This window comes from Conger conger, chromosome 9, assembly GCF_963514075.1.
Source record: "Conger conger chromosome 9, fConCon1.1, whole genome shotgun sequence".
NCBI classification, from domain to species: Eukaryota; Metazoa; Chordata; class Actinopteri; order Anguilliformes; family Congridae; genus Conger; species Conger conger.
In genome coordinates this window covers 6,328,185-6,355,155 of record NC_083768.1, presented here as the reverse complement: position 1 = coordinate 6,355,155, position 26,971 = coordinate 6,328,185, and the positions used below count along the sequence as shown (strand labels likewise).

Genomic DNA, 26,971 nt, shown 5'->3' with positions numbered 1-26,971 from the left:
TTTCTCTCTCTCTCTCTCTCTTTCTCGCTTTCATTCCTTTTCCACGTGGTATGGCAGTGGTCCTGGGAGTGAAAAGAAGGCATTGTGCGGCGTGTCAGTAGCCCAGTGTGTCCCTAGAGACTCGGAGAGATATGCTCACTCGACTGTGTGCTGAACGCCATTGTTGCAAATTCCTGTCCATTCACTACCTTTTAAATAGAGCTCGCGTATCGGAACGCGGGCGGAGCGGGCGGAGGTTCGGCGGGGATGGAGAACTGGGAAAAAGGGGCGTGCCAAACGTCCGCAAACCACCAATCGGCTGCAAGAGCGATCTGGCTTGATCTGCCTTCTGTCTCCGCAGATAATAAAGTTCTGAAATCACGCCCTCCGAAGCACATTACTACTATAATAACTGATTTCTGCCGTAATCACAATGAAGACCAAAACCATCAAAAGGCTTGCGCGCAGTGAAGTCAGTAACCGAATCCTGCAATCACAACAAGGCTTACTAAATAAATAAAAAAACCTGCTAAAATATAGTAGGCCTATTAATCATTAAAAACAAATGCAGCTGTCTACTTAAGCGTTTAATGTGTGCGCATTGGGAATTCCATCTCCTTGCATCTGAACGTAAAGCATTTCACTGCGAAATGCTGAGCTGATGTAATTTCTAGTATTTTTATGTACGGGTTATTATCTCTCAAGTAGCTTTTTGTGTTTCCGTCTTGACATTGGGGGTTTCAGTCATCCCAGTAGATGCAACAGGTTCAGCGGCGAGACGCGTTTGTGGTTCGTCCAAAAGAAAAGGTGAATGTCACGATGGTGCTAAATTACGCTCACAAGAGGAGCGCAAGCACTGCCAGAGGCATTTACGTGCGAGTGTCTGTGTGTGATGTCTGACTTGTTAAAGATAGGTTTATGAGTGCTATAGGCTAGTGTTTCTCTCATAAAAGAGGTAGGTAAATGGGAGTTTGGGGGGGGGAGGGGAATTAATCACCCCCCCAAAAAGAGAAAGAGATGGTGTTCCTCGCCATTTAAATGCAAATGTAAAATGAGAACAAGAAGACTGTGTGTGTTGTGTGTGTGTGTGTGTGTGTGTGTGTGTGCGTGAGAGAGAGAGTGAGAGAGGGAGGGAGGGAGGGAGGGGGGGGGGGGCAAGCACGGTGGGCAAGTTTGAGAAGAGAGGGTTTGTTGAGAAAAACAGCCACACATACATACACACACGCGCACTCTCAAAACCACACGGCAGTTACAGATGTCGCGGGCCAGCAGTCGCTTGGCTATTTCAGCGCGTGAATGAGTTATCAAAATGAATCTGTTCCGCTCTGTTTTCCGTAGAGACTCTCTAGAAGTAGAAAGAAACGTTTGGGCAAAGTGAGAGCTTTGGTTTGTGCAGGAAGGAGTGTTTGGGCACCGTTTTTTGGTGTGAAAAGCGCATTGTGTTTGGCTAATGCCCCCTCTCCCACTCGGTATCCTCGTGAATCATGTCTCGCCGGAAACAGAAACGGCCCCAACAGCTTGTGAACCCGGCCCCCGGGAACACACGGATACTAACGCAAGGTGAGAAAATACTCTTTATCGGATAATTTTCTTTCGCATTGATGTTAAGACCATCTTAATAACGAAAGCAACCGGTAAGGAACAAATAAAAGTGTGTAATAACTGCTAAAATGACACATGTTATTAATACGAGGAGCAGCAATGTGACGTGAGGCGCAATACATTTAATAGCAATGAAAAGTTGTCCGAATGCATAACCACAGAAATGTATGCTCAAAACTTGACCGTGTCCATTCTTTTATCTGGTAGGCTACACCTCACTTGCAACTGAATATAGTCCACTGATGCGTATCTGAACAAATATAAGCGATGTGCGTTTGTGTGTTAGATTACACTGCAATATTAAATGTTTCAGTGATGTTGGTGAGGAGAAACAAGACCATCACATGTCTAGGCACTCCGGCACTTTAGTGACTCGAGGCAACACGACTCGTTAAGTTAAATTGGCATTATGAGTCACAGTTCCGTGTTTTCGTCGTTTGGTAGGCTACTCACTCATAGCGAGTTCATTTAAAAAAAGTGACTTCGTGAAGTTCGCTTTCCAGTGTTAAAGTCGGTCACGGATAATAAGCCGTGCTGGTGTCCGGCTCTGCGGACAACCGCCAGCGATCCGTTCGTTTGGAGTGCAGCGCGCGTGCGAGAAAAGCGACTAAAGTGAAACGGAACTCCAAAACATGGAAACCGTTAACTGTTGTGCCAGTAGTTTCGCGTCGGAGAAAGCACTGCTCGAGGCGCTGCGGTTACCCACGCCATCAACTTTAGTTTGGTTACAGTTCAGGCCCTCGCCAGATTTGATTAATTGAAATTAGTGCGCAACGGCAGTTTTGTAGGTTCACTGGGTGCGCTGAGCTGCTTGGGCAAAGAGGCTGGTTTGTTGTCCGTCTAATAGGAGATTTACGGCCCTGCCTGACTTCTGATCCCCTTCATTAGCCGCCGCCCCCCCCCCCCCCCCCCCCCCTTTGTGTGTGTGTGTGTGTGTGTGTGTGGGTATGTGTGTGTGTTGGGGGAGTGCGGGGGGGGGGGGGGGGGGGGGGGTGATTCATTCTTACTCGGTTTCCCCCCCCCCCCCCCTTCAAGTTCTCCTACTTCATTTGAGGTCGATCTTCAGATTCACCCTTCACACTACCTCTCTCTCTCTCTCTCTCTCTCTCTCTCTCTCTCTCCTTCTCTCTACCTCTTACTCCTCCCTCTGCCAGCCCACAGAATGTGTGCGGACCACCCAGTTAGCTGTGGGGTTGAGAGAGAGAGGAGAGAGAGATATGAGGGGGGAGAGAGAGAGGAGAGAGAGATATGAGGGGGAGAGAGAGAGGAGAGAGAGAGAGAGAGAGATGAGGGGAGAGAGAGAGAGAGAGATGAGGGGGAGAGAGAGGAGAGCAGAGGTGTACTGTGAAACAGCAGCAGCGTGAGACTTCATTGTCCTTCCGGCGTTTTGTGACTGTGTGGTGAAGCATGAAGAGCCAGGCTGAGCTCTGTGTGTGTGTGAGAGTGTGTGTGTGAGTGGGTCTGTGCATGTGTGTGTGTGTGTGAGAGAGAGAGAGAGAGAGAGAGGGTCTGTGCACACTGTGTGTGTGTGTGTGTGAGAGAGCTTGTGGTGTGTATGTGCACGTGTCTGTGTGCGCATGTATGTTATGATTGTGTCTGTGTGTGTATGTGTGTGTGTGTCTCTCTCCCTCTCTCTCGCTCTCTCTCTCTGTCTTTACTCAAGCCTCTGAAAGAATGTGACCCCAGTGACCCCAGGAGGTCACGTCTTTGGGCCAATCACAGTGTCCAGGAGACCAGGCAGTGGTCAGAACCCCCTACGTGTGATCCGACCTCTGACCCTCCTATGGAGTCTGAGGGTGGGGTTTGAGTCGGTGGGGGGTTGGAGAAGGAGATGAAAGACAGACTGGATGGAGTGGGGGCAGGTTAAGAGGGGTTAGAGGTTGCCGTGGTGACGGCCATTGTCCTCGGCAACGCGTTGCCGTGGCAGCAAGGTAGGCTGTCAGCGCCGCACCGCTGGAAGTGGAGACGGATGGTTGCGGCGGAGTGGGCTAAAAGAGATAAAGGATGATGGACAAAGAGTGATAGAAGTCGAGAAAGAAGACGGGAAAGAAAAGGAGGGAAGGGGTGGAGAAGATGAGAGGAAAGAGGGAGAGAGAGAGAGAGAGAAAGAGTGAGAGAACGGTAAGTGAAGGCTCTGGTTAAAAAAAGAGAAGAGATGGATTTTGGAGGTAGAGTCCGTGGTGAGGGCATTTGTGAGAATGAAACTTTGCTCTGTTGCGCTGGCCCTGTGTTTGTGTGCTCACCTGCCACCTGACTATGTGCTTTTCAGTAAAGGAAACAGCGCAGATATCCCTTTAATGGCTAGTAAAGGGATATCTGCGGCTATCTGTCTCAAATTTAGCATTTATGAATGAATTTTTAAGTCCTTATTGTAGAATACAAGCAAAGGTATGTACACGTACATGTATATATTAACACATGAATATTTAAAAAGCCAGACATCTCAGTCTGGGGAAACAAGTGAATGGCAAAAATAATTATCAAATAATATGAAAAATATTAAATATATTATTATGATATATTTTGAGGTATTGACATTGTTATGGCAATGTAAATGGTTTAATGCAATACAACTAATTCAAAATAAATCTGTAAAGCTTATCCGTACATGTACATCTGTAAAGTTTATCCACACATGTAAATCTGTAAAGTTTATCCACACATGTAAATCTGTAAAGTTTATCCACACATGTAAATCTGTAAAGTTTGTCCACGCATGTGAATCTGTAAAGTTTATCCCCACGTGTAAATCTGTAAAGTTTGTCCACACGTGTAAATCTGTAAAATTTATCCACACATATCAATCTGTAAAGTTTTTCTATACATGTAAATCTGTAAAGTTTATCAATACAGGTAAATCTGTAAAGTTCATCCACACATTTCAATCTGTAAAGTTTATCCACACAGGTGTATCTGTAAAGTCTATGCACACAGGTGAACCTGTAAAGTTTATCCACACATGTGAATCTGTAGAGTTTATCCACACATGTGAATCTGTAAAGTTTATCCACACATGTGAATCTGTAGAGTTTATCCACACATGTGAATCTGTAGAGTTTATCCACACATGTGAATCTGTAAAGTTTATCCACACATGTGAATCTGTAAAGTTTATCCACAAATATCAATCTGTAATCTGTTATCCATACCGTATCATCTGTTTCTGTGCAGAGAGTGCTGCAGAGTGTGTCCTAAATCTCAGAGTAACTAATGAGCATATGCTAAGACTGTATGTGCTAAGAATGAGTACAGCACTGTGCAAAAGTCTTAGGCACCTGTATAACATTCTGTACAGATAAGATTCTTTCAAAAATAATTCAATGATAGGTCCTAAATAAACGTACTATACATTTTACATTACATTTTAGTAATTTGGTAGAATAGTTAAAAACTGAATCAAATTAATATTTTTTGGCGTTAAAACTGCATCACTTCTCTGAGATAGCCAACGCTGTCCTGCAGTTCTATAAGACAATCGGCAGGGAGGTTGTTCCAAGGATGTTGGAGAACTTGTCACAGTTCTGCAGACTTTGGTTGGCTCCTTGCTCCTGATCTCAGACAGCCTTGATCCAATTTTTCTGTAAAAAGTAGTCCATTTTCAGCTGACCTCTCTCCCACTCTCTCTCTCTCTCTCTCTCTCTCTCTATCCTGCGCTCTCTCTCTCTCTCTCTCTATCTTGCGCTCTCTCTCTCTCTCTCTATCCTGCGCTCTCTCTCTCTCTCTCTCTCTCTATCCTGCTCTCTCTCTCTCTCTCTCTCTATCCTGCGCTCTCTCTCTCTCTCTCCCTCTCTCAGGTGAGCAGCTGGCAGTGAAGTCCCTGTCCTTCTCCCTGCTCTCGGACTCTTCGTCGCCGTCCTCCTCTTCCTCCCTGCTGGACTGCCAGCCCCCCCTGGCGCCCCGCCCCTCCCCCGGGGGTCTGCACACCCCCTCTCTGCCCACGGAAAACTCTCCGCCCTCCCGCTCCCCCAACCAGCCGGCGCCCTACCCTCCCACCTCCCTGCCCCAGGCTCACTGCTCCCTCTCGCCCGACTTCCCCCACCCCTCCCTCTCCTCCCGCACCCGCGCGCCCAGCCCGGCCCCCGCCCCGCACCAGCCCCCGTGCCAGCCGCGGCCCCTCATGGCCTCCCCGAAGCTGGGCGTGTCGGCCACCTCCTCCTCCTCCTCCTCGTCCTCCTCCTGCGCCCCGCCCCACCCGGGCAGCCCCAGCCCGGTGCCCGAGGGGCCCCCCAGCCCCGTCACGCCCTCGCCCTCGCCCAGCGCGGCCCCCCAGAACCCGCCGCCGCACCCCGCCACGCCGCGGCCCAACCTCAGCATCGCCGTGATCCTGGAGGAGCTGCAGGTGCGTCACGCCTTCATTTCCCTTTATTAAAAGAAAAACCCCCAGGGAGACGCACTGAACGTACACATAAATACAACTACATTTTGAAGGCAAATGTGTACATTACATTACATTACATTGTTGGCATTTTGGCAGACGCTCTTATCCAGACCGACATACAGTTGATTAGGCTAAGCAGGAGACAATCCTCCCCCTGGAGCAATGCAGGGTTAAGGGCCTTGCTCAAGGGCCCAACGGCTTGGCGGATCTTATTGTGGCTTTATAAATCCCTTCCCATCATTGAAAAAGGCTCACTGACGTGTTGACTCAGCCTCTGCCTGTGTTTATACTCCTTAAAGGTACAGTAGGTCATTTCGAACTTTTTTAAAGATATTTTTTAGGCCTTTTTCGGCTTTATTGGACAGTATAGTATAGAGAGACAGAAGAATGGGAGCGAGAGAGAGGGGAAGACATGCGACAAATGTCGGACGGTCGGATTCGAACTGCAGACGTCGCGGCTTGCAATGAGCATGCGGTCAGTGCTCTACAGGCTGCGCCACCGAGACACCCCTAATTTCGAACAGCAGCAACAAACACCTTCAAACCACAACACTGTTTATCCCTCCCCCTTCTCTGCGAATGCGCTGACGTTGAAACGCCATTGGCTGTGGCAATTAGAATCAATTTTCAACTAATGAGCTTGAATTATTGTACAGCTATACGATGTTTTGATAGAGATTGATAACGCGGGAATTGCATATTTTGAAACCAGAATTTATTGACTATAAACACAGGCAGAGGGTGAGTCAACAAAATTTTTCAATGATAGGAATTTACAATGGTCTTGTAACAATGGTTTAACACAAAAATTGCACCATTAAACCCAGGGAGATGCATTGAGAGCAGGTGCCGAATGTAAACATAAATACAACAACATTTTCAAGGAAAATAAGTAGTAATAAGTCAAATAAATACATAATTAAGTTTCAAAACAAAACAATAAAATGATTTAAAGTAGTAGCTTAAAATTCATAGTTAAAATAAATAAAAATGACTAAATATTCATGAAATATTTACTTTTATCCTTTATGTATACATCAAGTCTCATTGATATCAATATCTTGTCTCAAGAGGGACGTGTGAAGAAATAAAACACGTGAAAAAAGTGCAATTCGATAACACGTTAACCTTCTGCAGTTGAACACGCAGAGATGTATTAAAGCTACAGTGATTATGAGAAACAAGTACATGCAGCATTCTGAAATTCTGCGTACAATACTTTAATATTGAAAAGGGACAAGAGATTCTAATTTGAGTCTTTTTGTTGCAATTTGGAATGGCATCGTGTCGTGAAGTGTAACCCGAAGCTGGGTGTCGTAACGGTGTCGTGTCGTGAAGTGTAACACTGTTCCCTTCCTGTCCTGAAGGTGCTGCAGCAGAGGCAGATCTACCAGATGCAGATGACGGAGGAGATCTGCCGACAGGTGCTGCAGCTAGGGGGCGCTGCCTGCGGGCTGGACTCGCCCCCGCTGCCCCCCCTGCCACAGCTGTGCCTGGAGGGGGAGAGAGGTGTGTCCTCCGGGGGTAACGGCGCGGCCCCGCCTCCCCCCCCGCCCGGCTCCGGCTCCGGCCCCTCCCCGCTCCTGGCCTGCTTCCCGTCCCTGCTGCCCCCCCACCAGTCCCTCCCCAAGCCCAAAACGCCGCACCCCCTGTCCCAGGTCCTGCGCCCGCTCAAGTCCCAGTACGAGGGCGGGGCCGGCGCCGGGGGGCGGGCCTACATCGGGGGCGGGGGCGGCCGAGCAGGCGGGGTCCCCCCGCCGTCCTCCTCCTCTTCCTCCTCCTCATCCTCCTCCTCCTCCACGCCCACGGCGGCCGTGGCGCCCCAGTACCCATCCTCGCTCACGCTGGGCCTGCCGCCCCGCTACCTCCACGAGAAGTCCCCCAACACCACCTCGTCCTCGGGCTCCGCGGGCGGGCTGGCCTTCTTCGCCCCGCCCCTCTTCAGCTCCGCCTCCCTGCCGGGCCCCTCGCAGGACGGGGGCGGGGCCTCGGGGGCCTCGGGCCTGTCGCGGCTCTCGCACGCCTGCCGCTTCTGCGGGAAGCTGTTCTCCTCCGACTCGTCGCTGCAGATCCACCTGCGCTCGCACACGGGCGAGCGGCCCTACCAGTGCCCGGTGTGCCTGAGCCGCTTCACCACGCGCGGGAACCTGAAGGTGCACTTCCTGCGGCACCGCGAGCAGAACCCCGAGCTGTCGCTGTCCCTGCTGCCGCCCTCGCTGTTCGGCCAGGGCGCCGAGCCCATCTCCGCCGCCGTGGCCGTGGCGGCCGGCGTGGCCGGGGCGCAGAAGCGCCGGAAGCGCCGCGCGGAGGAGGAGCTGTTCGGCGCGGGGGAGGGGTCGGACGGACGGGCCGGCGGAGGGCCGGGGTTCCCGCTGGGCGTGTCCCCCCGGGGCCCGCCCTCCTCCCTCCCGCTGCCCCCCAGCGTCGACCTGGCGCTGCTCTCCACCGCGCACTCCCTGCTGCAGCTCAACCGGGCCGCGGCCGCGGCCGCCGCCGCCGTGTCCTCCTCTTCCTCCTCCACCTCCTCCTCGCTCACGCCCGCCCTCCTCTCCTCCTCCTCTGCCTCCTCCTCCTCGCCGGCCGGGCCCCTGGCCTCCATGGCCGGGCTCTACAAGGCGGGGTCCAAGCGCTTCGACGAGAACACCCCTCCGCACCAGGCCCTGCACCCGCACTCCGCCTACTCCCACCTGGCCCACCTCCCAAAAATCCTCTTCCCCACCGCCACCCCGTCCCACCCGCACCACCCGCACCACCCGGGCCTGGCCCTGCTCCGCCCTCCGCCGCCCCCGCCCTCCGGGGGCTCCCACCTGGCCCCGCCCCACCCCCAGCTCACCTTCCCCTTCTCCACCTTCCCCAAAGCGCCCCAGCACCCTTCCTCGTCCTCCTCCTCCACTTCCTCCGACACCTCCAAGCTGCAGCGGCTGGTGGAGAAGCTGGAGAAGGAGCCGCACCACGGCTCCGGGGAACACTCCCACCACGGGGGCCCCAGCTCTGTCCAGGCCGGCTCCTCCCACCTGGGCTCCGCCCCCAGCCTGGCCCGGGAGATGATGGCGGCCCTGGGCGTGAGCGCCAATGGCGGGGGCGCGGGGTCCGGCATGGCGGGGGCCGGGGCGGAGCTGGGGGCGGCCAATCAGTGCGGGGTGTGTCTGCGGGTGCTGAGCTGCCCGCGCGCCCTGCGGCTGCACCAGGCCACGCACCTGGGCGAGCGGCCCTTCCCCTGCAAGCTTTGCGGCCGCTCCTTCTCCACCAAGGGCAACCTGCGGGCGCACCAGGCCACGCACCGCGCCCGCCCACTAGCCCGCGCCCAGAACTCCTGCCCACTGTGCCAGCGCAAGTTCACCAACGCCCTGGTGCTGCAGCACCACATCCGCATGCACCTGGGCGGCCAGCTGCCTCCGGGCAGCCCCGAGCCGGAGCTTGCCGCGCGCCCCCCCGCGCTCAGCCCGCGTGACGACGCCGACCCCGCCCCCGCCCCCGCCTCCGACATCACCCCCCAGCCCCCACCCGCCCCCGACGTGCAGGACCTCCCCCCCGACAGCCCGGACCTCGTGCCCCCTCCTGCCGACCTCAGCCCCGACCCGGCCCTGAACGCCGCCCCGGACGCCACGCCGCCCGGGAGCGCGGAGCCGCCCGTGCTGAGCGCCAGCGTGACCGCCCCGCTGGCCGACCCCCTCGCCGAGCTCCTCCCGACGCTCGCCGACCCCCTGCTGACCGCCGCCGACCTCCTGGTGACCCCTGCCGCGGCCGATATGAAAGAGGAGGAGGAGGACGCCCACGCCGAGCCCCCGCCACCCGCCCCCCCGTGCCCCGCCCTCCGCCTGCCCAGCCCCCCCGCCGCTCTGACCCTCACCCCTGAGGTGGACGTTGCCCCCCCCAGTCCCTCCGAGGCCCGCCCGAGCCAGCCTGCCCCCGCCGACGCCCCTGCCGTCTCGCCCAGCAGCCCCACGCCCGAGCTGGCCTCCAGCTCCAGCACAGACGCCCCCGCCCCCCTCTTATCCCCCGCGCACCTGCCCCTGCCCCACCTGGGCGTGTCCCCTGACCCCTCCCCCGCAGAGCCCCTCGGCGCCCCCCCCGTCTCCTCGGTACCAAAGATCGACAAGGCCGCGGTGCCCGACCCTGCGCCCCCGCACCCCGGCCCGAAAGAGGAGGTCCCGGAGCCCCCGCGAGACGGCAGGAAGAGCCTGCTGAGCTCGCCCGCAAAGGATGATGGGAGCGGCGGTGCGAAGGTGCCCGCGGGGCCGGATCCCGATTGGCTGGCCGCCGCCGCCCTGCCCCCCCCGGTCCTGCGCCCCCCGGAGAAGAAGATATACAGCTGCTCCGAGTGCGGGAAGGAGTACGCCAGCCGCAGCGGCCTAAAGGTGAGAGAGAGAGAGAGAGAGAGGAGGGGAAGAGAGAGAGAGGAAAGAGGAGACAGAGGGAGGAGGGATGAGAGAGGGAGGAGAGAGGGGAAATAAGAGATTGAGGGCGCAAGAGCAAGTGAGAGGGCTTTTTCCTAATCAACGAATCAGGGAACCTATATTAGGCAAATGTAACCTCCTTGCTCTTTCAGATATCAGTTTGAAGCCATTTGAATTATGGACGTCGCAGATGGGGAGAGGTGGATCCACAGGTTGATCATTTATAAGGGACGCATTCCTAGATAAATATTATTTCTGGGTGTGTCGTTATAGGCTCTGTCTAATCGCTTAGTTACGTCTGTAACTGACCATGGCTTCGGAGTGACATTTGAAAGAGCACGGACATTTGCCTAATTCACGTTTTCTTCAGGGTAAATGACGGGGAAGTAGGGGTTGTGGACCGGAGGAGTAGGAACGAACCGAACACTGCAGACCGACAAGTAACCCCCAGTCCTGTCTGCCTATTCAAATCTAAATAACCCTCAGCTAGTCTTCAAAGGTTTACCGGCCTCGAAGTGGGCATGTAGCCAACCACTAAAGGTGACCTTTTCAAAGAAAAGAACAGGAAGCGGAAACTGCCAATCTCAGGCAAACCGGAAGTAAAACAAAGATAGTCTTCCATACACAACAAAAAAGGTTTCTGGGTGTGGCACCCTGGGGGCGACATTATCTCAGGAGGTAAGAGCGGTCGTCTGGCATTTGAGGGGTTCAAATCCCCACTCTCGCGTCTCTGCTTTTTGTGGATGACGTGGTTCTGCTGGCTTCATCGGACTGTGACCTTCAGCACGCACTGGAGCGGATTGCAGCCGAGTGTAAAGCGGCCGGGATGAGAGTCAGGACCTCCAAGTCCGAAGCCATGGTTCTCTGCCGGAAAACAGTGGATTGCTCCCTCCAGGTTGGGAATGAGCCATTGCCCCAAGTGAAGGAGTTCAAGTATCTTGGGGTCTTGTTCACGGGTGAGGGTAGAAGGGAGCGTGAGATCGACAGGCGGATTGGTGCAGCTTCAGCAGTAATGCGGGCGTTGCACCGGACCGTCATGGTTTTACCTGTCGATCTACGTCCCAACCCTCACCTATGGTCACAAGCTTTGGATAGTGACCGAAAGAATGAGATTGTGGATACAAGCGGCCGAAATGAGCTTCCTCCGTAGGGTGGCTGGGCTCAGCCTTAGAGTTAGGGTGAGGAGCTTGGACATCCGGAGGGAAAAGGAGCCAATTGAGGTGGTTTTTTCAGGCTCGTCCAACTGGACGGAGACCCCGAGGTAGACCCAGAACCCGCTGGAGAGATTATATATCTCTCCTGGCCTGGGAATGCCTCGCTGGGGGGAGGGATGCCTAGAATACCCAGCTTAGTCTACTGCCACCGCGACCCGACTCCTGATAAGTGGGTGCAAATGGATGGGTGTGAGTGTATGGGTGAATGAGAGGCATCAATTGCAAAGTGCTTTGGATAAAAGCTCTATATAATGTGTGTGGCACACTGTAACATATTCTCCCTTTCCGTTTCCTCCAGGGACACATGAAACATCACGGGGTCGTGGTCAAGGGCTCCCGCCCCACCCCACGGGGCACCCGCTTGCCCCCCTCTGCTCCCCCCCCTGCCCCTGTTCCCGCCCCCACCCCCGCCACCAACAGCGGGCCAGTCAGCTTCTGGAATCAGTACCAAGTGTTCCTCACCAGTAGCAGCGACCAGCCGGACGACCCAGTTCCAAACTCAGCCACCGGCAGCCAAGCGGAAGAGCTTGAAATGCCGCGATTGGCCAAGTCTCCCGAGAAGTCCCAGCCACTGGAGGACCAGGCCGCAGGGATTGGCTTGGAGGAGTCGAGGGAGGAGTCTAAGGGGGGCGCCGAACCGGAGGCGATGTGATTCGCTGAGTCGGGGCATCTCGGTACTATAAATAAACTTTTACTTTGTTGGGGGAGACACATTTTTTTAAAACGTGTTGTTTTTTCTATTTACCAGAATAGCTGGGTAGCTCTTCAGTCAATGGGTTAGTTAGTGTATGACGTAGTGAGGCAGAATGGTGATTAAAGAGTCTTAAAGAGTAAAACAGCAAAGGAGGCAGGGGGAATTAGGTATGGAGACAGAGAGAGAGAAAGAGAGAGAGAGAAAGAAAGACAGGGAGAGAGAGAGAGATGTTCCATCTCACAGTTGTTAAGGGCTCTGGGACTCTGCCTAATTTCTCCAGTTTCATTTCTAATCAAAAAAGGGAAATGTGTTAGGTACAAAAGGGATTTTTTTTTTGTGTTTAAAGCACTGGTTTAGAAGGCACAATGGTGACTCTGTACTGTAGCACACCCGAACGGTTCTGCGGCATTAGATGGCTATTTCAAAGAAGTAATATACGCACGTACATTATATACGTACGTACGTTAATGCTACGCGGTGTACATTTATGCTTCAGGAACTGAAGTGTCCTGCATTTGTGCGTATCGGCTACTGTAACTCCCCGCTCGTGCGTCGCGTGCCCACGCGCATACACTGACACTTTAGAGAGTCTGTACGTCACATGGATATTATAGTGAAAGAAGACGGTGTCAGTAAATGACGTAGCTTCGTAGCGGTCTGCCACATGGTTTGAAAAGCAGGTACTTTCTCTTAAGGGTTCCATCCCACCGTACCGTTCTTTTAAGTACTGACTGGTGGGTACATTTGACATACGTTACTTTTGCATGAGGGTATAGGGCAGACTGTCCCGTGTGTGTGGGAGGGGCTCGGGGCCATCTGAGGCTGTAAATGTGTGCCCACGTGTGTATTCTGAAAGCTCAACTGCTGTGCACTCAACGGGGGGTGTGGTGATTGGAAGGGGGGGTGGGGGGTGGGGAGTCATCATGATCACAAAGGCCTTGGTCATGAGGATGGACTGGTTTGCTCCAGTCTGATCTAGACCTGCTTTTCCAGTTCAGTCCGGTTCCGCACGGTTTGGGTCAGGTCTCGAGACTGTCCCAGTACTGCCGGAATGCCTGGTGCTGCCCTCTGCTGCTGGCTGTTCGGATTCCCAGAAATCGTCACTCTGCACCTGGACTTTTCCCAGGACATTCCCTGGACGTTCCCTGGATATTCTCTTGACTATTCCCTGAGCATTTCCCTGGATTTTCCCTGGACATTCCCAGAACGTTCCCTGGACTTTCCCTGAACATCCCTTGGTTTGTCCATGAACGTTCCCTGGATATTCCTTGAACGTTCCCAGAGCTTTCCCTGGATGTTCCCTGAACCTTTTTTTTTTTTGAGTGGTTCCTGAACAATTCCTGGACATTCCTCGAGTGTTTTTGGACATTTCTCCTACACGTTCCCTAGAGGTTTCCTGAGTGTTTCCTGGGCGTTTTCTTGCAGCCAATTCTTGGGTGCACCCTGAACATTTTGTAGGTGTTTTCTGGACATTCCTTGAGCATTTTCTGGGCATTCCCTGGGTGTTTTCTGAGATTAGGGGTAGACACCCCCCATGTCTTGTGACTGTGCTGTGTTTCCTGTGGTGCCACAGTACTCTCTGTATAAGTAGATGGGTCTTTACAGCTTTTTTTGTTTTTATTGTTGTTGTCATTGTTCTTATCATTTCAAGTTTAACTGGATGTCTGTTTTCCGGCCTTGTTGTGATTGTGGTATCTTCAGTGTATGTTCAGTGTTCAATCGAGAGGAAAAATTAAAACGGTAATAATGAAACTACGTAAAGGCTGCAAATGTGTTAATTTGTTTTTGGCATGGCTAGTTGTCTCCTTAATTTGGAATGTCGGATTAATGTGCAATATGCTTCTTATTTATAACCACGTCCATGCCGTGGTCCCAGATTAGTGTCTGTAGACAGTCGCAGTTCCTCACCAAACCACAAGGTGTCGCAAACCTGCTCTTTTTCACTCTGAGGCCTTACAGGCCAAGCTTACGTTGAACCAAAGGCGGTGTCACAACAAATTAAATCCCCCCCCTACAAAACCTGAATTTGTTGTGATAGCGGCTGTATACCTCAGGTGCGTGGAAGATAACGTTCGCGAACGCATTTAACCCTTTTTTTGTTCGTCGCGAACGTTAGCTAACTTTCCTTTAAGGTAGTGCACCGCGAACAGAAATGGCTGTTGACGGGGAATACGCGGAGAGAACGCAAGTTGACAATTATTTGGCTGTTTATAATACACTTTAATAAATGTAATATTTGTTCTTAGCTTAAAAAATAAATCACAGATAAGCAACGAATCAGCTAGCTGGCATTGTTAAATCTAAATCGCATCCATTTGTATTCAAAATGCGTTGGGTGCGCAACTGAATGGAATGTTCATTTAAAATCGTTCAACAGTAACTGTTTGCTGCAAACACAGTTCGCCGTCAACGGCCACAGTCTTGAGCCACGCCTGAACACATACAAACGGGTGTTCACTCATTACAGCTTTGAAGTCCTCATTCAGTGACATTCCACACCAGTGGGATGGGGTGGCACACGGTGCTATTGGGCTACAGGGTGTTGCTCTTTCGGTGTGTTATTGGGCTGCAGTGTGTCAATGTGCTATTGGCTTGATTGTGTATGTTTGAACTTTGTGTGTGTGTCTGTGTGTGTGTGTGTGTGTGTCTGTGTTGTTTGTGTGTGTGTGTGTGTGTGTGTGTGTACAAAAAGGTGTGCAGCTGCATACCCCCCCACCTCCCTCTCCTCCCTCTCTCTCTCCCTCTCTTTAGTGTAGGCTCACAGAGGGGCGTCTCTAATCCTCTCTGTCTCTGGGCACAATGGATCTCCTCTGTATGGTGCCGGAGCTCCCCCCAGGGGGGGGGGGGGGTTAACTCTATCCACCACATCACCCCTAATCTCCGCTGCCATGGCGACCGGCACATCCAAGAACAGCCAGCCAGTGTTGTAGCCCCTTTTCCCTTTTTTTCTGTGTGAGTGTGTGTGTGTGTGGGTACATTAATAAAAGGATCAGGAGCCTCCTTGGGAGACCAGGCACTTTTTAAACAGACCTTCACCAAAGTCCGTCTGCAGAACACATTCTGGATGTGTATGAAGAATATAGACGATAATGTTAGGCTGGCCTGTAGTGTAGTGGTTAAGGTACACGACTGGGTCCCGCAAGGTCGGTGGTTCGAATCCCTGTGTAGCCACAATAAGATCCGCAAGGCCTTGAGCAAGGCCTTAACCCTGCATTTCTCCAGGGGAGGATTGTCTCCTGCTTAGTCTAATCAACTGTGTGTTGCTCTGGATAAGAGCATCTGCCAAATGCCATTAATGTAATAATAATTGGTAGGCTTCTAAGCTTCTGAGCGTTTTTTGTCTGTAGTCTCTTTACTTTTTTAAAGTAAATTGTGTACAGGTTGTGGAATTGTATTTTGAAAATGGCATAATAGTACTAAACCTGCACAGGATGTGTTAGAGGGTGAAAGGCATGTGTGCCATCTATCTAACGTATAAATACTGCACATTCTATCATGAGCTGAAACGTAGAGAGGGATGGGCAAGGCGGGCTGTATCCATTTCTGGATTTCAGACCAACCTCTTTACATTACATGTTGTGTTTTTAGCTGATACTTTTTTAATCCAAAACTATTACAGTTGATTAGACTAAGCACGCAGGAGACAATCCCCCCTGCACACTGCACACTGGGCTACAGGCCGGCCCCTGTCACGTCTGCTCTCAATTATTTAATTCACGTGATCTGTCATGTTTAGGCACATTCTGTGGTATAAACAGGAGCCTATGAATGTTCTTATCTTGTCTAATCGGTCATGACCCATATGGCTAATTAGTGGATTGAGACCAGGGGAATTGGTGGAAACCCCCCCCCCCCCCCTGCAGATACACCGGCCGTCCAGGACTGGAGCGGCCCATCCCGGGCCTGGCAGAAGGGTGTCGAGGTGTCGAGCGGTGGCTCCCAGTACCTCAGAATGGCCGCTCCAGGTATTTGACGCGTCCCTTCTCAAGGACACCCGATACAACCGACGAGGGCTTGATTACATGCATCAGGTGCGCTCGAGGAGGAACACATCGAATACCAGGACCGGCTGGGGGTACTCCAGGAAAGCATCGGGATCCACCGAGAGGAACAGCGTCGAGCTGGTATCACATGTGATCGTATGTTGAGATTCAGGGTCGTGATGCAACGATTCAAACCAAAACGGCGATGTCCCCACAGCTTTTGTGAGACTGAGCATACGACCGGATTAAAAATCTGAAGAAAAATAGCCGGCAGGGTCAATTTCAACCTTCTTCTGGTTTGAGTATTCGCTGAAGTTTATTTATTTATTGGCACATAATTATATGACAAATGCTAATTCCATTATACACACACCTAGTGTAAATGTAATGTAATGTAACTGTAATGTAAAATGTAGCGCTTTATTAGGAACAACTACACCTACTTATTCATCTGATTATCTCATCAGCCAATCGTGTGGCAGCAGTGCAATGCATACAATCATGTAGATACGGGTCAGGAGCTTCAGTTAATGTTCACATAAACCATCAGAATGGGGACAAAATGTGATCTTAGTGATTTCGACCGTGGCATGATTGTTGGTGCCAGACGGGCTGGTTTGAGTATCTGTAACTGCTGATCTCCTGGGATTTTCATGCACAACAGTCTCTAGAGTTCACTCAGAATGGTGTGAAATGCAAAAAAACATCCAGTGAGCAGCAGTTCTGCGAATGGAAACACCTTGTTAATGAGAGAGGTCAGAGGAGAAGGGCCAGGAAGCTGACAGGAAGGTGACAGTAACACAGATAACCACACATTACAACAGTGGTATGCAGAAGAGCATCTCTGAACACACAGCGGGTCAAACCTTAAAGTGGATAGGCTACAGGAGGAGAAGACTCAATACGTTAAAAAATAGGTCTAATATATAAGTGCTCAGTGAGTGTATATCCTTACTTTCATTTAAATGTTAATTAAATTGCATGTACACACACACACACACACACACACACACACGCCCACACAGTAAAAGTTAGAACTCCAACTCCAGTTCCTTTGTCAAGGGGGGGGGGCAACAACAGGTGTATACCTACCCTGACACGCATGTATTTAAGTGTGGCAGGAAACCGATGCAAGGACACGCGAACTCCACGCAGATGGGATCCCGCCGGCCGGGATTCGAAAAACCGAAAAACCCCTTCTTGTGACGCAACAGCGCTAACCACTGCGACAACCAATGACGAGAGGGGGCGCGTGAAAGAAAATGGCGGGGTTGCTAGCCGACCCGCAGCGAGAAAGTCCTTGGAAAAGGCTTGCAGCGAGGCTAACTCCTTTTCATGGGCGATGTCTGGTTGTGCCATTTGACAATGTGTATACAGTCATTGACAGCTGATACGGTAATTCTTTGTCAATTATTCTTTTTTTTTGTCAGTTTGTATTGCATTTTTGCATTATTTTGGGATGCGGGATACCAATGCACCAATTCAATCAAAAACAGTGCGACCGCTATGCTGGAATTGGCCTGGTGTTACCCCTTAATTGGCCACTAGAGGCCGCTGTTAAGCTATTTCAGCCATTCGCTGTATAAACTATAAACTTACTTACTCTCAAGCTCCCTTTCGATAAAACGTACCGGAGCTCACTACGTAGGCGAGGTGAGCTTCTGAAGTAGATGCTCATCTGCTAATATGTACCATGCTTCATTTGTGTTGCGTTTTTACAAAGAATATATTCTATATGGAAAAAAACTATTTCAAAAGGAGGGAGATAACAAAACATCTATACTGTTACCTGAGTACAGTTTTTGTCGTTTTTCAGTCTATCCAATGAATCGTGGATTTCCATCCGTTTATTGTGAAATAAGGTGCGTGTGGTAAAATGAAACTTTTTTTAAATGTGCATTATCAAAGGTAAACAGGAAATAAAAAGCTGTATACTTTGTGGTGTCCGTTGTTTAGAAATAGGCCTATACAGCTAATTTAAAGATTGTTTTAACTGAATGAAAGTAACTAGTGTGCATCAATCGCAGAGGAAAAATTGCCCCATGGGGTTAAAGTATATCTTAATAACTGTTTGCACCACCTTTAGCAGAAATAATTGCAGCCAACCCCTTCCTATAATTTCCATTCTACCGATGTATAATAATTGGTAGGCTTCTGAGCATGAACTTCTCACTTCAGGTGCCACAGCGTCTCTATCGGATTCAAAGTCAGGACTTTGACTAGACCACTGTCCCAGGGCCTTAGAAATGGCTTTGTAAGCCTGATATATTACGACACATTTTTTTCCTCATTCCTTCGAGAATTTATTTTGATCATTGCAAAGTGCGTTTGTAGACAATTTGTGGCAACTACTTCACTCTGATGGTTACCAGAGAAGTTTAGATTCAACAGGGCTGGCTGCAATCAGCTGAATCTACGTATTAATTAAATTAGGTTAATCGAGTCACTGAGGGGGCAATTATTTTCTCTCGTGGATATGGGTGTTTGATAGCTTATTACATTAAATAAATGGTAAATGGTTGGCATTTATATAGCGCCTTTATCCAAAGCGCTGTACAATTGATGCTTCTCATTCACCCATTCATACACACACTCACACACCAACGGCAATTGGCTGCCATGCAAGGCGCCGACCAGCTCGTCAGGAGCATTTGGGGGGTTAGGTGTCTTGCTCAGGGACACTTCGACACAGCCCGGGCGGGGGATCGAACCGGCAACCCTCCGACTGCTCTTACTGCCTGAGCCATATCGCCCCTATTGCTTTTGCTCTGTGCTCCAGCAAACAGACAGTTTAAATACAAAGAAAATCACTTTGTGGTTAAAGTGCAGACTTTGAGCTTTTAATTTGAGCGTCATTACATCCGCATTGGGTGAACCATGTAGGAATCACAGCCATTCTTATACATAGTCCAACATATCGCCAGGGGGCGACTTCATATCAATTGGGAAAACTGATAGCTCGAAAGATGGCCCCTTGCACGAAGTCCGAACTGCAGGACACCCAAACGGCAGTATGTGTATTCTACCACTAGATGGGGGAAATGGCCTAATCCAAATATGAGTTGCTGCCAAAGGAGTCACGAGACTCGCCAGACAGAAACAGCAGTGTCGAAAAAAAGATGTGAGGGGTCCGAACGTCGTTTCCTTATCTGACGTAAGAACATTAATTAAAAGCAGAATAGAACTGCCAGGAGCAGAAAGAATGTATTCACTTTCAGTCGATGTTGCTTTTGATTCGGACAGTCCGTCTCTATTCTGAACACACAGCTACAGGGGAGCCGCATTTGTCTGCGTGAGTAGGCACGAACTTGCCGATATGTGTGAGTGTTGGCGCGTAAAAGTATTCAACCATGGCAGAAACAAATTTCGGAGCTCAACACACACGGCACAATGATTCTATGACTCTCATTAGGGTACACTACTAATAAGTGTCACAGTTTTATAAACATAGAGACACTTTTAGCAACACCGCCCAACTCAAATACAAATACACCATGCTACAAATCTGTTTCTGATTTGGCTTTCGCAGTGGATTATTTTTTAATAGTTATAGTTTCCGTTCGAATAGCCTACAAATGTGGCCGCCTTATGTGACCAGCTGCAAAACGAATTTAAAATAAATAATTGTATTAATGTTCATTAAGTACAGAACACTTGTGTTGTCTGCCTTTTACAAGAACAAAATCAACTAATGTTTTAAACCCATCCATCCATCCATCCATTATCTGAACCTGCTTATCCTGAACAGGGTCGCAGGGGGGCTGGAGCCTATCCCAGCATACATTGGGCGAAAGGCAGGAATACACCCTGGACAGGTTGCCAGTCCATCATAGGGCACACACACCATTGACTCACACACTCATACCTACGGGCAATTTAGACTCTCCAATCAGCCTAACCTGCATGTCTTTGGACTGTGGGAGGAAACCCACGCAGACACAGGGAGAACATGCAAACTCCGCACAGAGAGGCCCCGGGCGACGGGGATTCGAACCCAGGACCTCCTTGCTGTGACTGCGCCATCCGTGCCACCTGTTTTAAAACCTGCTTCTTATATTCAATAATTCGAATTAATATTCCCATGAATTATTAACATAATATATAGCCTATTTTCTTTTGTTTCCAATCTAGGGTGAATATACAGTACTGTCTTAGGCACCTGTATAACATTCTGTACAGATAAGATTCTTTCAGAAATAATTCAATGAAAGGTCGTAAATAAACACTATACACTTCACATTACATTTGAGTAATTTGGCAGAATAGTTCAAAACTCAATCAAATCAATATTCTTTGTGACCACCCTTCTGCGTGAAAACTGCATCACTTCTCTGAGATAGCCAACACTGTCTTGCAGTTCTATAAGACAGTCAATGGGCAGGTTGTTCCAAGCATGTTGGAGAGCTTGCCACAGTTCTTCTGCTTCTGACTTTCGTTGGGTCATTGCTTCTGATCTCAGACAGCCTTGATCAAGTTTTTATGTAAAAAGTAGTCAATTGCTGACAGTAATGTTACTTTTTTTAATACAAAAATGTCTCTGTAAAATGTAATCTTTTGGAAAATGAATATTTGGAAATCTCAAATGTGTTCTTTTATACAAACACAAAAAAACCCCCCATATATATATAATAAAGTCTAGGGTGCCTAAGACTTCTTCTACATTGGATCGTTTTTTCAGGTCCGCATTCTTAACGTGCAACATTTACACAACACGCTAGGACGCTAGGCTAGACTTTCTGCTGAGTGTTGATTTTTCCGTCTGTAAACTTTACGTCATGCCTCAGCACATTGTAATGAATGAAAGTCACTCATTACCCGAGCCAACTTCGGCTGACCGCTCGGCTCCAATGAGGCCGCTGAGGAGCCTACGCAGCGAAGGAGGAGGGAACGGCACATCTGGCACAAGGACGGATTTTTTTTTTTTAAACTTCTTTTCCTGCTTTTCTGCAAACGGGGTTAGCCACAGGGGACGGCCGTCTGCCACTGAGAGAGCGAGAGAGAAAGAGTGAGTGAGAGAGAGAATAGGATCGAGGAAAGAAACGGGAAAGAAACAAAGGAAGGACAAAGCGGAAAAAGGCCAATAGAGCGCTGGTCGTTTGGCAACGTTGTCCGACCTGGTGTTGTTTTTTTGTTAACGTAAAAAAAATATGAAAGGGAATGTTACGAAATAGGCAGCTGTGATTGTCGCAACCCACTTTAATCTGTAACGCACTTACAGATATTTTTTTGTTGCATTATTTATTAAATTCGTCTCTTTTCATACTTTTTTGGAAACGTATAGGCTTTTTTTTTGCTGTTTTACATTGAGAAGGAGAACACAACTTTTGGTGCTTCATCTCTTTAATATTTTTTTTGTTTTGTTATCGGTTTTTGTCATGTTTTGACAAAGATAACAGCACAGTAAGGCACGGTGGACGTTAGAGAGGGGGAGAAGAGTACAGTTTACAGATTTTTTTTGCGGGAGCTGCGTTCGAGGAATGGGAGCCAGACTCCTGTCACTGACCCGTCTGCTCGTGCTCGCGCTGGCATGCGGGCTCAGCGCGCGGGGAGAAACGCCACGACAAGACGTCAGACCCGAGGTGAGCATAGCCGGAATGTGCACATAACGGTGAATGTGAATGCATGTACGCTGGTGAAAAAGTAGAAATATAGTGGCATTAGAGATACCTTTTTTGTGCTCCAAGGATCACATTTCCCAAGTTTACGCTGAAAGTACAGTAATGCTCTCTTTGGGTACAAATGAGATTGTTTTCCACGCAAAAAGGGTACAAATTAATGATATATTGCTGGCTGGGGGTACCAATTTTACGTACCTACTTGGTCGCACCCCAGCGACAAGCATTTGTGCCTTCATAGGCACTTTGTATACCTTTATTTCGGAGAGAGAAGTTGGGTGTAAGAAGGACTGTCGGAATGTACAAGGAAAGTTATCAATGCAGGAAAGGTATTGGCAAGCGTGTCACTTCATGTCCTATGCGCATTCAAAGATGCGCTTTGCATATAAAATAAAGCAAAAAACAAGTCAAACAGAAGTAATTAAAGATGGAAGCCAAATGGGCGAAATGTGCCCGGGCTTTGAAAGGGGAGGCTGCAGCGCTCACGCGTTCACTGAGCGCGTTTTTCATTTTTCACGTGGGTGCCGTTCGGGGGGTATCGATGTCCCGAGCGCACCTTGTTTCTCTGTATCAGCTGAGACAAACAGGAAGGGGTGGGAGGATGAGGAAGCACGGGGAAAAAAAAGGCTGGATTACATTTTTTTTTTTTAAAGGGAGAGAGGGAGGAAAGGAGGAGACGCTGTGTTAGCAAAAAAAAAAAGAAAGAAAAAAAGGACAAAGAAACTGCAACACAGAGAACTTGGATGGCTGGTGGGATGAGGGGGGGGGGGGGTTGGGAAAATCCTAAAGTCATTGGCTTTGTTCATTGAGTGTGGGGGGGGGGGGGGCGGGATATGAGGTAACTGAGTTGTCCTTTGACTTTTAGAGGCTGCAGAGGAAATGAGCCTTGAGTGATGGGCGGAGGTTATGAACAATGAATAGACATTACTAATCCCATGTGTACATTTGTGATCAAACGCCTGCGCTCGACTGCAGTGCGTGGCACATGCTATATGACATGTGTGTAGCGTGTAACGTGTAGCGTGCGCTCCTTAATCACTTCCATGCATTACATTAATGGCATTTGGCAGACGCTCTTATCCAGAGCAACGTACAGTTGATTAGACTAAGCAGGAGACAATCCCCCCCCTGGAGCAATGCGGGGTTAAGGGCCTCGCTCAAGGGCCCAACGGCTGTGCGGATCTTATTGTGGCTACACCGGGATTCAAACCCCCAACCTTGTGGGTCCCAGTCGTGTACCTTAACCACTACGCTACAGGCCGACCTTCGCCTCCCATGCAATCTGTCTCACACGATTGTGCCTCTTATTCACACCCGTAATCCGGATGTGCAGTTTGCGCAGTTTACAACGCAGACCTCCAAAAAGATTTCACAAGGACGCTCTGTCACGGCGGGTCTTCACGCCAGACTGTGCGGAGGAAGCGCGTCCGCTGGCCAACGTGTCATATCCTGCGTGGTCAGCATGTCATATCCTGTCATAACCCCCCCCCCCCCCCCCCCCCCATCGTCATATGTGCGAGGCGTGAAAACTCCACGGCAAAGAACCATTCGACAAAATACGGCCCTTCTGTGGAATCACACGCCTCCTATTGCGACCATTTATTTAGAGTGCGTCCTGGGGTCAGTGTGTCACATCCTGAGGGCTTAGTGTGTCATGTCCTGGGGGTTTATGGTGTAAAGGTTTAGAGGAAGTGGGTTGGAGGCAACAGACCCTTTGATCTGGAGTCAAAGGGCGGCCTGTGGCGTGGTGGTTAAGGTGAATGACCGGGACACGCAAGGTCAGTGCAGCCACAATAAGATCCGCACAGCTGTCCGCACACCTTAACCCTGCATTGCTCCAGGGGAGCATTGTCTCCTGCTTAGTCTAATCAACCGTATGTCGCTATGGATAAGAGCGTCTGCCAAATGCCGTTAATGTAATGTAACGTAATGTAATGAGTAGTGCAGCCCACTGGCCGACCAACCGCAGGTCCAAACAGGGAGAAGAGGGAGGGGGGGATGGGAGTTCGAAAGAGGAAGGGGGAGGGTGAAAGAAAAATAGTCATGCTTCTCGTCGCGCAGAGAGACAGGGAAGTTTGACTTTGTTCGGCGTGATCCTGTCTGGGCGGGAGGAAGAGGACGGAAATTATGGAGGATGAAATTAGAGCAGGAAGTGATGAAGGAGGGCCACCGTGAAGACGAGGGAGGGAGCGCGATGAAGGCCAGAGACAGGAAGCAGAACTCGTGAAGGCGTCTGTGATCTGAGTGGCGGACCAGTTCAAGCAGCTGGTATCGCTGGTCGACCAGTTCAGATCAGCTCCATACTCAACATGGTCTGACCAGCTCAAGCTAGGTTTTGAAACTGATGGTAGCTGGTAAATTCAAGCTGGTCGTAGCTGAATTTTCCACCAGACTAGGGGGTGAGTCATAACATTTGCCAATAAAAGTGATGACAGGTTTATGTCATTTGATATAAACTGACTTTGTCTGTCATGACAGTGACAGTGTTATGCAAGTCTTGCGGCAAACGGATCACGTAAAGCATCACCAGTTTAGGCGTTTAGCAGACGCTTTCATTCTTAACATAGGATCCAACAATGAGGCAAAGTATTTACTTAAGTAACTCAGGTTGGGTTCCACACTCAAAGGCCCAATCTGAGATTTGAACCCGCGACCTCTGAGTGAGGAGTACAGTTCCCAACTCACTATGCCCAAGGTTTCCGAACACTGCTCTATGGAACAAGGCCGCCAGTCCTAGCAACAAGGCCGCCAGTCCTAGCAACATGGACGCCAGTCTCTAGCAACATGGCTGCCAGTCTGTGAGTCTCAGAGCTGTAGTTATGTGAGTCTAACAGCTGTAAGGCTGTAGTTATGTGAGTCTTGGAGCTGTAACGCTGTAGTTCTGTGAGTCTAACAGCTGTAAGGCTGTAGTTCTGTGAGTCTTGGAGCTGTAACGCTGTAGTTCTGTGAGTCTTGGAGCTGTAGAGCTGTAGTTCTGTGAGTCTAACAGCTGTAACGCTGTAGTTCTGTGAGTCTTGGAGCTGTAACGCTGTAGTTCTGTGAGTCTAACAGCTGTAAGGCTGTAGTTCTGTGAGTCTAACAGCCGTAAGCCTGTAGTTCTGTAAGTCTCAGTGCTATAAGGCTGTACAGTATTTTCTGAGCTGGACTCGATGTTGACCGAAATTCTCTGTTTTTTCCGTTGGCACCGAGTGATCGGAGCAACTGAGTCAGTCTTTCTCGCCTTCGATTTGAATTTCACCTCTCTCTCTCTCTCTTTCTCTCTCTTCATCAATACACACTCCATCTTCTGTCCATCTTTCACCTTTTCCCCCTCCGTGTCTGTGTGTCTATCTGTGCATACTGCTGATCACAGGAAAGGTAACTGGAAGAGTGTGTGTGGAAAAGAGTGAAAGAAATTATAGTTATCTTGGCCACTGTCTCCACACATCAGCAGCTGTGGCAAAGAAACGCACACATTCTGCACAATTTCTGTCTGTGCCGCATCCTCCCTGGCCACGCCCACCGCCCAGTGACCACACCCGCTCTCCCCTGACCACACTCCTTATTGGCTGAGGGTGTATTGAACCATATGTGCCCGACTATCTTATCCGGCTCGACGTACAACACAAAGTGCCAGACTCTAGAGGGAAGTCGTTTCAAGTGCTAAGAATACAACAAAAGGCGAGGACTTGGCCCTTGCATATTAATCACATGACAAAGGATTATGTGTATGAAACAGTTTTAAGGAAACGTTTAATGTCAAGTATAATAAACTATATCGTTTGGAACAATGCAGATATGGTGTCCCGAGATGTAAATTGAATTAAACCGAAACATGTTATTTTTTACTGTGGCCAATTGCATACTTTTAACTCACTGCAATAAATTACCCCACCACTAACCTGGCAGAGCATTCCTGCCCACACAACCTACCCGCAGAACATCTCCCAAGGAGCGCTGCGAAATGCAGCAGACTGCTCAGAGTGAACTTCCTGTCCGGTGGAGGGATTGGTCAGGCGTGGTAGTCATGCTTCTCCTCGTGCAGAGAGACAGGGAAGTTTGACTTTGTTCTGCGTGAGCCTGTCTGGGCGGGAGGAAGAGGACGGAAATTATGGAGGATGAAATTAGAGCAGGAAGTGATGAAGGAGGGCCACCGTGGAGACGAGGGAGGGAGCGCGATGAAGGCCAGAGACAGGAAGTAGGACTCGTGAAGGTGTCTGTGATCTGAGCGGAATAATTTCACTGTCTGAATCATTTTAGCAGAATGGCCAAGTGTAACGGAAAGGCCTGCCTCCTGATTGGTCCCTGGATGCGGTCACTCGGAATGGCTCCGCCCACTCAGTAACTGGAAGCGAGGTCACCACATAAGTGCATACCAAACGTCGTGGCAACAACTACAGAATTGTACACATTACATTACAGTCATTTGGAAAGACCCCGAGAGGGAAGAATGGTTCCAGGTGCTAGAGTGATCATACGTTTGCACATAGTACAGTTTGTATAAAGGACCAGTCACCTACAGCTGTGGACATCATATCTAGTTAACAAGGTAAATATAGGCGAATATAATGAAGGTAAATATAGTAAAGTCAGTAGGTACGTTATGTGAGACAAGAAGCAAGAAAGGATACAACAGATATGGTAACAAATGGAAGCAAGTTAAATGAAAACAAGTGATAGATGAAGGTATTTAGTACAAGAAGACAGGCCAAAAAGTTTGTAGTTTGGACTTGGCCCAGACCAGCCAGATTGAAAAGCACTGAAAGAGAAGGCCCTTTTTGGATTGATAAGAGGATTTCTGGGTAATGGAGTTCACTGGACCTTTGGTCTGGGTCTGCCTGTGTGTCGAGGCGCTCAGGGCTGAACTCAGCGTTCCATTTGGCGTCCTGGCACATTGCCCTCGGGGAGAGAAAAGACAAGTCTGCAAGGCCCAGCAGGCAGTGAGGTGGGCAGCCTTCCACAGGAAGAGAAAGAATGCGTGCTGTGTATCTGCAGCAGTGGAATTGGTTTTTTATCTGTGACATTTTAACATACCATAACATAACGAGGAGAACAGTCCAGTAATACTTGCCTTTTCCTCCCACTAAAGTGTATCCAATGCTTTGTGAAAACTGTTTAAGAGTATAACCA

General features: G+C 49.8%; 2 protein-coding genes across 2 annotated transcripts in view; both read left to right on the top strand.

Annotated features, from left to right (window-relative positions):
- Positions 1–1,256: 1,256 nt before the first annotated feature.
- On the top strand, positions 1,257–12,222 carry sall2 (spalt-like transcription factor 2). The gene is made up of 5 exons (XM_061254413.1): positions 1,257–1,539; positions 5,376–5,920; positions 7,327–9,435; positions 9,481–10,317; positions 11,869–12,222. The coding sequence occupies exons 1-5, from the start codon at positions 1,464–1,466 to the stop codon at positions 12,220–12,222; spliced, it is 3,921 nt and encodes a 1,306-aa protein (XP_061110397.1). The 5' UTR covers positions 1,257–1,463.
- An 8,977-nt stretch (positions 12,223–21,199) lies between these two features.
- mmp14b (matrix metallopeptidase 14b (membrane-inserted)) overlaps positions 21,200–26,971 on the top strand; it is a 20,525-nt gene continuing 14,753 nt past the window's right edge. The window contains exon 1 of the mRNA XM_061253448.1: positions 21,200–21,826. Coding sequence (XP_061109432.1) covers positions 21,725–21,826 — 102 coding nt within the window. The 5' untranslated portion in view covers positions 21,200–21,724. The remainder of the gene's footprint in view (positions 21,827–26,971) is intronic.